The sequence below is a fragment of the Malurus melanocephalus genome, unplaced genomic scaffold (assembly GCF_030028575.1).
Source record: "Malurus melanocephalus ecotype Western Australia unplaced genomic scaffold, MMel_1.1 scaffold_13, whole genome shotgun sequence".
NCBI classification, from domain to species: domain Eukaryota; kingdom Metazoa; phylum Chordata; class Aves; order Passeriformes; family Maluridae; genus Malurus; species Malurus melanocephalus.
The window spans coordinates 935509-948716 of record NW_026623245.1 but is presented as its reverse complement, the minus strand read 5'-3'; the positions used below and the strand labels follow the sequence as shown (position 1 = coordinate 948716).

The 13208-nt window shown below is 52.1% G+C and overlaps 2 protein-coding genes across 2 annotated transcripts; one reads left to right on the top strand and one right to left on the bottom strand.

The window, feature by feature from the left end:
- Positions 1 to 345: 345 nt before the first annotated feature.
- On the bottom strand, positions 346 to 1269 carry MTLN (mitoregulin). Its single transcript, XM_057381941.1, has one exon. The coding sequence runs from the start codon at positions 1214 to 1216 to the stop codon at positions 1040 to 1042; it is 177 nt and encodes a 58-aa protein (XP_057237924.1). The 5' UTR covers positions 1217 to 1269; the 3' UTR covers positions 346 to 1039.
- LOC130582890 (two pore channel protein 2-like) lies at positions 1224 to 12787 on the top strand. The gene is made up of 19 exons (XM_057381855.1): positions 1224 to 1346; positions 1478 to 1560; positions 2136 to 2250; positions 3315 to 3443; positions 3634 to 3750; positions 4457 to 4575; positions 4720 to 4821; positions 5427 to 5553; positions 6425 to 6626; positions 7343 to 7487; positions 8573 to 8758; positions 9014 to 9078; positions 9360 to 9447; positions 9665 to 9734; positions 10284 to 10503; positions 10728 to 10818; positions 11100 to 11213; positions 11580 to 11698; positions 12322 to 12787. Exons 1-19 carry the CDS (start codon positions 1326 to 1328, stop codon positions 12465 to 12467), a joined length of 2259 nt encoding a protein of 752 aa, XP_057237838.1. The 5' UTR covers positions 1224 to 1325; the 3' UTR covers positions 12468 to 12787.
- The last annotated feature ends 421 nt before the right edge of the window (positions 12788 to 13208 follow it).

Below are 13208 nucleotides of genomic sequence, written 5' to 3'. Positions count from 1 at the left end.
GTCAAGGCCAAGCTTAAGGGGTGCTGGCCACTGTTTTTCTCTCCCTCAGAGCTTTTATAACTCCATGATACCTTTGAAAACCAGTAGCCTGCAGTGAATCCCCCAGCACCCCTTCTCCCAGATTCAAACAAATGCTCTCCTGGAATTCCACGACAATAGGAAGGCAAGAAGGAATTTGCTACAACTACCTTCACAATKCCTTATCCAAAGTGCCAGGAGGAATTCTAACTCCATTATACTTGCTCGTTCACCCTGCCAAAGCATGAGCTCTTTCACCACTTAACTGTCCCCACGCACACGCATAATGGGACTTGTTACATGTGCCCATAAGGCACATTTTCACATTTATTTCAGAAATAAACACCTAGGAACACCACGTGATGACTTTGTCTAGTTTATTGTGTTGGCAGCGCTTCCTGGCAAGGGCAGAGCAGCGGGCTTAGAGCTGGACAAGGTGCAAACAGCCCGTTGGAATATGGAAATCACAGAATCACTGAGGCTGGAAAAGATCATCGAGTGCAACCCGTGACCGATCCCCACCTTGTCAGCCCAAAGCACTGAGTGCCACATTCAGTTCTTCCTTCCTTGGACACCTCCAGGGACAGGAACTYCAAACCTCCCTGGCGCTCCAGGTTTGGTACCATTGCTTGCATATGCTCTGCGCTTTGTTAGGTCAGTCTGACACAGTYTGGGATCTTGCCTTGTGAAGGGCAGAAGAGAAGTCCTGCTATTCCATGGATGCTGTCCTTCCCCAGAAGTCCTGCTATTCCACGGATGCTGTCCTCTTCAGCAGCACTGCTATTGCACGGATACTGTCCTTTCCAGAAGTCCTGCTATTCCACGGATGCTGTCCTCTCCAAAATCACTGCTATTGCACGGATGCTGTCCAGCCGGCAGCCCTGCCGTTCCAGATGCTATCCCTCTCCAGCAGCGCTTCACCCGCTTCCAGCAGCTCAGGCAGCACCTAGCGAGGCTGCCGCAGGAGCCACCCGGAGCCCGCTGCCAGGGAGGGCCAGGGGGAGCCCGGCTGCTCCGGCGCTCAGGCCGCTTCCAGCTTCTCCTGGGCGGCGGCGAGGCGGCGCTGGAGGTATCGCTGCCGCCAGCGCAGGAAGCGGCGGCGCGCCCGGCCCGCCTGCCAGCCCACCACCACGCCGGCGGCGAAGGCGGCCAGCAGCGCCCAGCGCACGGCCCGCGGCCGCAGCGCCTCCAGCACCATCCCGATCCCACTGCCGAGCCCGGCACCGCCTCCGCTTCCGCCGCCGCGGGGGCGGGACCGGCCCCGTTAAAGGCGGCGGGGCYGGGGAGGCGCCGCGTCCGCCCGCGCCATGGCCGAGGCGGCAGCGCAGGTAGCGACTCGCCCCGCGGGTCACCCGTGCACCCTGGCCCCCTTCTCGCTCCTTCTCCCTCCCTCAGTAACTCCTCAGAGTGTCCCCGAAGCTCCTCACACGCTGCCTTGTGTTTCCCCCSTGTTTTACAGGATCTCCTGCTGGCAGCCGCGTTTGTCTCCGATGCGCAGTACAACAGGAATATTCCTTTTAAGACCTCCCCGGAGGCTGTCAGGTAAGGAGGGATGCGCTCCCTGCCCCAACCACACCTGTGGAGAGCCAACCCCACCCGTGGCCAAACAGCAGCAGCCAAAATAAGTCTGGGGTACTAAGAAGGGTGGGGTGCCAAAAACTGGATTTAAGTTGAAATGCTTAAAACGGTGCTCAGTGCATCCGTGTGTCGGGGATGGGGAATGATAGTAAAAAGTTGTGTTTTGCTGGAGRGGAAARGAARAAAAMCAATGTAAAATCTTCTAAGCCTCTRTGGGAATGAAGAGTTTGGGCAACTTGGTCAGCCCTCAGTTGTGTGGAAGTCGCTGGAGTGGCAGAACCAGAGGGCTATGCAGTTAAATATTTTTTGTTAGCTATGATAAATATTCTGATATTTAACCATTCTCTGAAATAATATTTTGTATACTACTCTGAAAGGCAATGTAGTATCCATCAGCTCTGAGACTGATTAGGAAACAAATTGCCAAAATCCTGGCTGGCAAAAATGTTTGTTTGGGACAACATGCGCATGCATTTGGTGATGCCCTGGGGATGTGCCCTGAAGCYTTTAATTATGGTGCCTGTGCCTTTCTCCTCCAGACTTTATCACCTCTATAACCACTGGATGATGAGAACAGCCACCTACTTCTTCATCTTCCTCAACCTGTCCCTTGCCCTGTTTGAGGAACCTGCKGTGTATCCRCTCCCCTTCCTGGTGAGTTTGTGGTGTAGGAGCAGCAAATGCAGCTGCTGGAGCCTCTTGTTTCAAAGTGGTTGTCAGAGGTGCCAGGAGATAATGGAAGGTGATGTTTTTGTGAATTTCTTTAATCCTCTGCTCTGGTGAKATCCCACCTGGAGTCCTGCATCCAGCTCTGGGTCCCCCTTCCAGCACAGGAAGGACATGGAAAGCTGGAGTGAGTCCAGAGGAGGCACCAAGATGATCAGAGGRATGGAGCAGCTGTGCTGTGAGGAAAGCCTGAGAGAACTGGGGTTGTTCAGCCTGCAGAAGCTGCAAAGTGACCATTTCCAGTACCTGAAATGGCCAAAAAGAAAGATGGAAAGAGACTATTTCCAATGGCCTGGAGTGCCAGGACAGGGGGAATGGCTKCACACTGTCAGAGGGCAGGGTTAGATGGGRTATTGGGAMGGAATTCTTCCCTGTGAGGGTGGTGAGACCCTGGCACAGGTTGCTCAGGGAAGTTGTGGCTGTCCCATCCCTGGAAGTGTTCCAGGCCAGGTTGGATGGGACTTGGAGCAATCTGGGATAGTGGAAGGTATCTCTGCCATGGCAGGGATGAAACAAGATGGTCTTTAAGGTCCTCTCAAACCCAAATTATTCTGTGATTTTATAATTCTATGATCTGATGAAATGGGGACAAAAGAGCACAGGAGCTGGACAGGGACTGTAGGAGCCATTGTGGCCATCAGCAGTGGCCAGTGTGACTGTGGGCAGAGTCATGTTGCTGTTCTCCATCTTRGAGAGCCATTCCAGCCTTCTTTGTGTTCCAGCCTTCAAGTCCAGCCCTCGTGTGAAAGTAGAAGCCAAGTGTTGCCCTTAGGCCTGACTTTTCTGCACCCTTTATTTGTCCTGCCCCAGTATAATTGTGAAAGATKTACTCCTTGAATCCTCAGCAAACACAGATTTGCTGGCTTTAACCTGCCTGTGGCGGGGAATTCCACAAAAGGAAGCCTGCAAGCATTGCTCTGCCTGGTTTTGATTGTGCAGAAGGGAGTGCTGCTGCTGCTGGTTGTGCTGGCTGAGCCCTGCTGTCTCTGCAGGCCACATCAGTGCTGGAGGTGTTGTGCCTTCTGGTGTTCCTCGGCCGGCTGACGCATTTCGCCAAAGTCACCCTGCACAACGTGTTCTGGAAGGACACCAAGAACATYTGCATCGTGGTGGCAATCCTGGTGAGTTGGACCCAGGGGAGGTGGGTTTTTTTTCCTCCTGTTGCTTTCCTGTATCCCAGACCTGGCATACACCAGCCACAGCCAAACCAACCAGCTCTCGCTGACCTTGTGTGTACACCTCTCCTGCATCGACAAAAACCTAGACACATTCCAGCATTATTTCTGGGGGTTTTCCTTCTTTCTCCTACAGCTATCCCTGACAGACTTGGCCATATATGGGGTCCTCAAGCTGTACAATGTGAGGAGCATCCGATGGTCGAGGATTGTGAGGCCCATCTTCCTCATCAACTTTGCAGAGAGTCGCCAGGTAAGGAAGAGGTGGATGGTAGGATGTCCAGRGTCCTAGTTTTTGGGCAGCCTGCTCCTGTCCACAGTCCAGGGGATTTAACAGGTTCTCTGCAGAAAGAGCAGAATTCAGGGTCCTGTGAGAGAAGGTTTGTTTCAGAAGTGGCCTGAAGCAATAATTTKAGGTGGACAAAAGGGTGGATTTATTCTGTACCACAGGAAAAAACTCTGTGTTTCTCCCTGAGTCAGGGAGCAGGTTACTGATTTCTGGAAGTCTCCTGGGTAAACAAGTGTCGTGCTGTTCTCAAACCTGTAGTCTGGATTTGGACTCTGATTCTTCTCGTGGTCAGGGGATCTTTGTCCTGCTGCCAGAGGCTGCTCTGGTCCTGTCTTGAATAAACTGTGGTGTGGAGGCSTGGGGATGGGAACAGTTCAACATTTGGACTCAGAGCATGATTTTTGTGGTCTGGAGGAATGGATTTCTGTCCCTGACTGACTCCTCTGCAGCAAGAATGTCTCAGCAGAGCCCTGGGGCCCTCTGTCCCTTGGCTCCTGAGTTCACGGTGATATAGGAGTGCGGTCTCTCCTTGTGGGATCCCCCTAGCAGAATAAGGAGGAATGGCCTGGGACTCCTGCACCCTTATTTTCAGGGGTTTGAGCCAGAGGGGTTAGGGAGGGGGAAAAGGGGGTCCCACGTTGTCTCTGAACAATCCCCTTGTCCCTGGCAGATCCGGAGGGCCTTTCGCAGCATCCGCAACACGCTGCCAGAGATCACCTATGTCTTCCTGCTCTTCATGTTCAGCCTCCTCATGTTCTCCCTCATGGCCTTGAAGCTCTTTGGAGAGAGGTGTGGATATTTCCTTTGCTCCTGGGATACTTGGGGCGGACTCCAAACAATTCCTAAGGAACGCAAGCACTGCTGATAGGTGCAGCTCCTGTGGTGGGACACGTGATTCCAGTACTTAACTCCAGGCTGTCCTTCTCCTGCTAGGAATCTCCAGACAGCAGAAGGCTTGCCCTACTTCAGAAACTACCTGGAAGTTGTGTTTGACCTCTACGTGCTGGTGACGACGGCCAACAGCCCGGATGTCATGTATGGATGTCGTGTGTAGATGGTCAGATTTTCCACTTGTGGTGTTCTCAGGGCTCCCTGTGTGGCCTCTAATTTGCACAATAGAGTTACAGTTCTTCTGTGGGTGTTGGGCTTTTCAGTACAACTATTTTGGGTTGTACTGGGAAAGTGCTGGAGGAATGGTTTGCTTATGTCCGTGCTGGAGATGTCCTGAGATCCCAAGTGGGATGGCACARGGACCCTGGGAATTTAAACAGAAATGCTGCTCATCCTCCTAGAACAGGTGGAAAAGAGCTGAGTGCAGGAAGGGTCTGCGTCCAAAAAGCAGTGTATGGCTGAGGCATCACCTCAGGTSTGCACTTAAATTTGGCCACACGAGCAGAGATTTCATCTCTTTGCTCTCTTCTGCACCTTCAGTCAGGGCCTGACAAACCAGGATGAAAACCCAGCAGAAGGAAAGTGTTCTCCAGCTGAATTAATGCAGTTTTAGCTYGGGTATTAACTGACAAGTTTGATCTGGCTATCCAAAACAGCACTTGGAAATCCATCTGGACATCTGTTTTCTCATGGATTCCCTTTTCCTGTTTGTCAGTCCAGCAAGCAGCAATCCCTCTTCCCCTCTCCAGGATGCCAGCGTTTGACTTCAGCTCCTGGTACGCCCTGTTCTTCATCGCCTTCGTCATTGTCAACACTTACATCTTCATGTCTCTCTTCYTGGCCGTGGTCTACAACAACTACAAAAAACACCTGAAGGTAACGCCTGGATGGGCTTGTTCCTGCTGTTCTCTGTCAGGAACCTCTGGTTTTTCCCTTGGAAATCTTTGAGAAGGGGGAACAGCTTCTCACCTTGGCTCTGCAAACAGGCACAAACCCACTTCTCATATTGTGGGGTTGTTGGGAGTTCTGCTGTTGGCATTGAATTAACTATTCTGTGGTGTTCAGCAGATAAGATGCACKTTCTGCATTATCCTGGAGGCTTAGCCCTAGCTCAGGAATGCTGTCTCCCTGCAGGGAACTGTTTTTGCACAGCAGTTGTTCTGCCACTGCATGTGCCCTTAAAGCAGAGGAACTGGAAATGAGAGGTTGAAGTAAATTGGAATTCTTGTTCTACCTAAACTGGGTAGGGGCAATTTGGGACTTGTGATCAAAGGGGGAGAGCTGGGAATTCSTGGGTGCTCCCAGGAGGGGGYTGGATCTTTCTCAGGAAGCTGGATCTTCCCCTGCTTGCAGTTATGTGCAGAAGAGGTTCCCCACCCCTTCTCTCAGCAGGATTCACTTGTGCATGGGAAGAATGTGTGGACACATCCTCTTTGCTTCTGCAGCCGTGCAGATCCCGTGATCTTTGTCATCTCCTTCCTGTCTGMCACTACCCTTTGTCTTTCCTTCCGGTTTTTCAGCGTTCTCCTAGCATCCAGCAATCTGTTGATCCTTCCAGAGCTCTGTGTGGAGAGCCCACAGCTGCCTGTCAAACACCATTTCTCACCCTGCCATTAACTGTGCCGTGCTTTGTGTCCAGTGTCATTCCCTTGGGTCTCTTTCCATCTCTGTGCTGTGAAAATGAGATTGTTTGTCAGAAAAAGGGGGAAAGGTGCCTGGAGCTGCCTGACTGTGATGCTCTCTCTAGAACGAGATCCGCAARCTCGCCTACATGAAGCGCCGCAAGATGATCGAGGCCTTCAACCTCCTGAARGAAGAGGAGGGAGAGCAGTTCGTGATCCGAGAAGCCCGCTGGAAGCAACTGGTCAAACTGGTGGCTCCTGACACCAGCAATTCCCACCGGGAGCTGCTGCTCTCAATCTCGGATGACCAGCAGAAGGGATTTGTAGGTTAGCAGTGGGGATTGGGGAGGAGCCAGGGCCAGGATCCTTCAAGGGGTTTGGCATTGGGATTTTTGGTTTGTAATGGCTCTAAAGGGACTTGGAGTCACAGAATCATTCAGGCTGGAAAAGATCTCCAAGACAGAGTCCARCCTGTGACCAATCCCCACCTTATCAAGATTAGGGCACACATCCAGTCATTCCTTGAGCACCTCCAGGAAATAGGGCTCCAGGCCCCTCTTCCTGTTTCCCTCCAGATCCCTGGAATTGTGAAGGGTTATTCTTGCCACCTGTGCTGTAGCCTATGTCCCACACTCTGTGGGTGCCTCTTCATGGCCATTTGACAAAAAAGCCGAGCTCTCCCTGCTGTGTGGGACCTCTTGTTCTCMGCACAGGATGTGGAAAGCCTCCCTTGTTGTCAGATGCCTCCAAGYGATGTGGGTCCCCACACAGTCCTCTGGAGCGGGAATATCCAGAGAGATRGGTCAGTCTCCTCACGCTGAATCATTCTGTGGTGGTTGTTGGCCCTGGCTTGAGCCAATTCTACAGGAATGGGGCAGAAAAGCAGCGTGAATTCCAAGTTCAGCCAGTTAGGTGGTGGACACCACTCTGGGATTGGCTTTGCTGCAAACAGATCCCGAGTCCAGATCGCTGCCATTCCCGTGGGTTTGGATGTGCTGTCCATTTGCCATGAGATCAGGCTGACACGTGACACTCTGCTGCAGACAAGAAGTCTTTCGTGCAGCTGGCAGACCTGCTCAACATCCAGGTGGTGACGCTGAAGATCCGCAGGCACCCCCTGGCGCGCTGGGTGCCGGCGCTGTACGGCTCAGCGCCCAGCCGGCTCCTGCGCAGCATCGTCAGGCACAGGTGAGCTCTGACAGGGACAGAGACTGGCCTGCCCATCCTGCTGGGGGGGACAGACTGTGCCCAGGGTGTCAGTGGCTTTGCCACCACTCCTGGCCTGCCTTTGGTGGTGTGGAGGAACCAGACGTGGCTGTGGGTGAGRCCACACCTCAGCCAGGCCCTCTTGCTTAGCTGGGTTTTGCTGACAGCAGGCTGTGCTTTGTGTTCTGCCATGAAGAACCAAAGTGCTGCCCTTAGAGCTGCTCCTGCCTCAGCAGTCTCTGCTKCAGAGCCTGTCCTGCTGCCTCAGCAGCTCTGTGAGTTCTGGAGTTCTCTAGAGCTCTGTTTCACCTCTGAGCCTTCTCTGAATCCCAGAATCACTGAGGCTGCAAGGAATGTCTAGGGATGGCTTAGTGGAGCCCCCCTGCTCCAAGCAAGGTCAGCCAGAGTAGGGTACTCAGGGCTATCCTGGCTGGGTCTGGAGTATCCCCAAGGACTGGGACTCCATAACCTCTCTGCAACCCATTCCAGTGCTTGATCACYCYCAGTTAAAAAACAAACAAACCCAAACAGCTTTTTTGTTTAAATGGAAGTTCCTATATTTCACCTTGTGCCCCTTGCCTCTTGTGCTTYCACTGGATACTGCTCCAGAGAAGAGCCTGGCTCCATCTTCCCTGCACCTTCCCACCAGGTATTTATGCACAGGAGCTTCTCCTGACCTTTCTCCCTGTCAGGCTGGACAATCCTGGCTCTCCCAACATGTCACATGCCGCTGTCCTGTCCCTCCATTGGTTTTGTGACGCTTTTAATCCTCCAGCTCTGTGTGTTCAGGCCTCTCTTGTACTGGGGAGCCCAGCTGACCCAGCACTCCAAATGTGGCCTCACCAGTACTGAGTAGATGGGGAAAAATCCCTTCCCTGGATCTGATAACCAAATTTGTGTTGGACTTCAAGAGTAAACCAGATCTCTGCAGTGACTGCCTCAAAGTCTCAGATTTGGGGATAACTGATGGGTAAAGAATTTTTGAGACAGGAGGCAAAGAGYTTCTGAAATAACTGTAACTYTGACCTTCYYRGGAGCTGCAGGCTCAYCTCTCTCTGCTCTTGCAGGGCTTTTGTTTGGACTTAYGATGCCATCATCCTGATAAATGCCATCTTCATTGCTCTGGATGAGGAAAGCCCCTACATTTCATACGCAGAGTGGGTGTTCCTTGCTCTCTACATCATCGAGATCCTCCTGAAGGTCTACACTTATGAACCCAGGGAATTCTTTGGCAAAACCCAGTTCTGGAACTGGTGAGTGGGCTGGAAGTTTGTGTGGAGTGTGGTGAGTGCTGTGCTCAGCTCCTCAAGGATTGAAAGGCTCCGAGTTCCTGTGCCAGGGTGTGTTTAAGATGAATCAGAAGATGTTGTGACAAAGCTGTCCCATGTGCCCACAGTCTGAGCTGACCCAGGGCTGCCTGGCTCTGTTGTGAGGAGCAGGGGTCTGTCCTTGTTTAAACCCCACTYCTGTCCCCTGAAATCTAACAGCAGTGCCTTCCCTCGTGCCAGGTTTGATACCCTCATCATCTTTGCTGCCCTGACTGCAACGATTCTCAATGCCACGCTCAAGTCCAGTAAGTGCAGCTGGAGCAGCCTGCATGCCTTGGGAGTCTTGGTGTCCTCCCAGCCTTCTGCCAGCACCTCGGGCTTGGGAGGCTTTGTGACTGGACAAGGAATTTCTGGAGGCTTTCTAAGAACTAACCCAGCCTTCCTCTTCTTTTTCTCTTTATTTTATTTTTTTTAGCTCCCCGTTTATAGTGTTTAACAAGGACATAGTAATAACAAATGAAAGAATTTTATCTAAACACTTCCCTGCTTTATTTTCATAATAAAAATATCTCTGTTCKTTTCTCAGCCATGAAGTACAACAGCCAGCAGATCCTGGACATTGTGTTCATCCTGAGAGTCCTCAGGCTGATCCGGATTGTTGACAGCATTCAGAGGTGAGAGCAGGGTACGAGATGGGTTTTGGGGAGGGGTTGGTCTGTGCCAGAGGCAGTGCCCTGAGTGTCCAGCACTGACCATGGCCATCCCACAGAGCATCCCAAGGGCTTATCCCAGCCTGCCTGGGATGAGCCCAGTGGCTGCAGCCTCTCTGGAGGGGGTGTGGGGAGCAGTGGTGGTTGGGGTGTGACAGTAACCACTGTGGGCTCTTTGTAGGTTCCGGGTCATCATGAACACCCTGATAAACATTGTCCCGACCATGCTGACTTTTGGTGGSCTAACTCTGGTAAGAAAACCTGGTATCTTGGCTCAAAGCCCTTCWGTTTCATGGGGATGTGTTTTAAATCTCACACTCACACTGTTTCCAAGGGGATAAATGCAATTCTCTGGATGGCACGCCCTTGAAACTGTAAGTGTCCATTCCACTCGTGGTTATTGTGCAAGACAAGTGTGCAGAGGGGCTGCATTCCTGCTTTTAGCTGGATCAGGACRTCCTCCTTAGATCCATGGGGTGTTCTGGCAGCCTGGGCTTTGCATCATAAGGAATCAAATCATAGTTGAGGCAAAAGGCTGATTGAGAAACCTGGTTCTCAAATGATTTCCTAAAATTGCCCTCTGGTATGATTTGGGAATGCTTCCTTTCCATCTATTTGTAGTTTCTGGCTAATTATTTCTGCCTGATGATTGCTGCTGGGTGGCCTGGGTCTCCTGGAGTCTGTGCTGCCCTCCAGCTCCTTGCTGTGCCTATGGAAATTGGAAAAGCTGCTGGGATGCTGAGCTTGTCGGGGGGCTTGCAGCTTGCTGGAGAAGCAGGTGATGGGGTTTCTCTTCCCAGGTTGTGTATTGTGTGTTTGCTATCATTGGCATGGAGCTATTCCAAGGGAAAATCCAGTACTTCCCGGCCAACTCAAATGCTCCTCATGCTTTGGAATGTGGGAATCCTGCTCTCAAGGATTCCCTGTTTGCCCGTGGCAAGTACTGCAAGAACAACTTCAACAACTTTGCCTCGTCCTTCATCGTCCTCATGGAGCTCACTGTGGTCAACCAGTGGCACGATATCCTTTGTGGTGCACATTCCCAGCTGGATCCTTGGGAATTGGGCTTGATGGTCCTTATGGGAGATGTGGCAGTTCTCTGATCCATGCTCTTCCCAGACTCTGCTCTTCCCCTGGCACTGCACATGGACAGACAGCAGAGATGCTCCCTCAGAGGGTTTTGTCGGCTTCCTGGTTCCTCCCTCATCTCCTCCTTTCCTCTTTTTCCTTAACTCCCACTCTACTCTTTGCCAATGGATTTGCCAACGTGACAGTTCAGCCTGCCAAGCTCTACTTCATCGCCTTTCACATCGTGATGGTGATAATCATTGTCAAGTATGTTTTTTGGGATTATTTCCTCAATTTTAGATGGAAAAGGGGATCTGCCCTTCCAGGGCACTGCTGGTGGGCCCAGGGTCACCTGTGGGAGACAGGTGGGATGTGTTTAGAGGGATCTGCTRCATCCTTGCCCCACTGAGTGTTGCTCTGACTGAGAGCTCCCCGTCTCCCATGGAGGAGGGCATGGAGCACTGGGAAGTGTGCCTGGGAATATTGAGACAGTCATTGATGGCAGTAAGGAAATGCTGCCTTAATAAAATGCTTGTCGTTTCTTTCAGTATCTTTGTGTCGTTCATCTTGGAAGCTTTCTTTGTGGAGTACTCCCTGGAGAAGAGTGAAGTGGAAACTGCCATCGAGCAGAAAATCCAGGAGCTGGGAATGGGAGTTCAAGAGTAAGCCCCCAGATGAACCTGTGCTGGTTGGCACCACTGCTGAGGGAACAGCACCCTCTGTGCCGAGGGGTGACCTGTGACTCCCCTTCCCTGTCACAAAGTTCTGGCTTATCTTCCCTGAAAACGGAGATTCCTCTTCCCTGTCGTGAATTTCTGGCTCCTCTGTGGTTCAGGTGCCAGCAGAAGGGCACTTTGCTTCCTTCCGTGGCTCTTCCAGCCCAGAATTGCTGTCCAGAGCACAGGAAAGATGYTGGAAAAGAATCCCATGGCTGATGCTTATTCTGTCTGTCAGAGAACTCATCACTGCTGGGCTCCCAGAGTAGGATGTGGCCCCTTTCCAGGGTAATTCCTGACCTTTCYGTGCAGGGATGATCTCCAGGATGAACAGCTCCTTGACAACATGGAGAGTGCAGAGCACGAGCTGGAGAGGGAAGGTGGAGCAAAGCCACAGAGCAAAGGGCTGGTGTTCAAAATTGCCTCCAAACGTAAGTGCATCCCTCCAGGGTGTCCAGCCCAAGGCTCCCAGCTTTTTCTGGGGAAGCTYCAAGCCCTCCTGCTCCCTTGGGGCTATAAAAGCAGCTAAAACCCTTCTGAAGTCTTCGGGACAACTGTGGACACAATGTTTGCTGTTTGTTTTTACTTCTGTAGCAACTTGGCTTCTCCCACCCTGGCCCTGCTGTGTTCCTTGTCTTCATTTCCTCCCTCTGGAGACACTGCCTTGGTGGCTGAGGTCCTGCTGTTTCAAGACACCTGTTATCCTTTCTCCTTCCTCTATGGMCTTTGCCTTCCTGCTGCCTTGGATCATGGGGTGACTATATCCTCCTTTCCTATGGCTTGATTATTTTCCTCCTTCTCCTTGGCTGTTTTTCTGTACCTCAGCAGCTTCCCAAGCTTGTGCCTTAGCATGGTGGGTGACTRGGATCAGGTATCCATTGTGTGGGAATAGAAGGGTTTAACATCCCAAATAATGGTTTTATCCTTGGAAGAGCTCATAGCAGGGAGTGTAATTTGGGGGATTTTCTTGCCTGTTTGGTAAAACTTGAGCCTTAAGGTATCCAGATGAGCAGATCCGGTGCTTACAGGGATTTTTTTTTTTTGTCCCACTCAGGATACAGGACAGTGGATGCTCTGCTCCAGCGCATGTTTGAGGCAGAGATACCCCTGGAGGATGAAGGCCCTTCCTTTGAAGAGATCCTAAACTTGTCCCCCAGCTCGCCTCTTCCCAGGAGCCCGAGTTCCGAGACCGCGGCATGAGGAGGGGATTGGGGAGAGGGAGYTGATTCCCAGCTGTCCAGGTGTTCCCTGGCTGCTCCCACGTGTGGGGCCCGGGTTACACGGTGGGAACAAACAGCTTTGTCTTCTAAAGGAGCTTTATCTCATGTAAAGCCTCGTATAAACGTCTGGAATGTGGGGAGCACTCGAAGTATCCGGCTGTGCCTGGAGAGGGATGGTGCCATGGGCAGTACGTTATGGAATAACTACTCCTTGTAACTGGAATTGTATCGCAGCACTTTTATATGCAGCTCTATGGAYCGGTGTACGCTGAATCAAGCGTCTCTTTAGTACAATAAATTCAGCAGTTTGGAAAAACGATGGAATATCTGAGTTATTGGGGAGGGGAGAGGGCGGAGGCTGCGCCCTGATACTGAGCAGGGCTTGGAGGTGGAAAAAGCATATGGGGAGAGAGTGGGAGCTGCTCCTCGCTCGCATGGCGCCGCGTGCGCTGCCCAAACTTTCCCTTTTGCTTCCCAATTTTCTCATTTTATCCCTCATTTTCCCTTGGGGATTTTGCTCAGGGCGCCGTCCAGCGGCCGCCATGGGAACTGCAGCTGCGGGCTGTGAGGGGGCGGAGCTTTTCCCGTGATTGACGTGCTGTACAGCCAATAGAAAGGCGAGGCGGGCCGAGGGCTGGCCAATGGGGTGGCGGTGCGGGGCCGCGCGCGCCTGCGCGGCCAGTTTGAATCGGCGGGAGCGGTTGGGGCGGGCGGGCATGGA

Excerpts from the sequence above, each read along its gene's own strand:
- MTLN (XM_057381941.1), bottom strand. The coding sequence starts at position 1,216 with ATGGTGCTGGAGGCGCTGCGGCCGCGGGCCGTGCGCTGGGCGCTGCTG.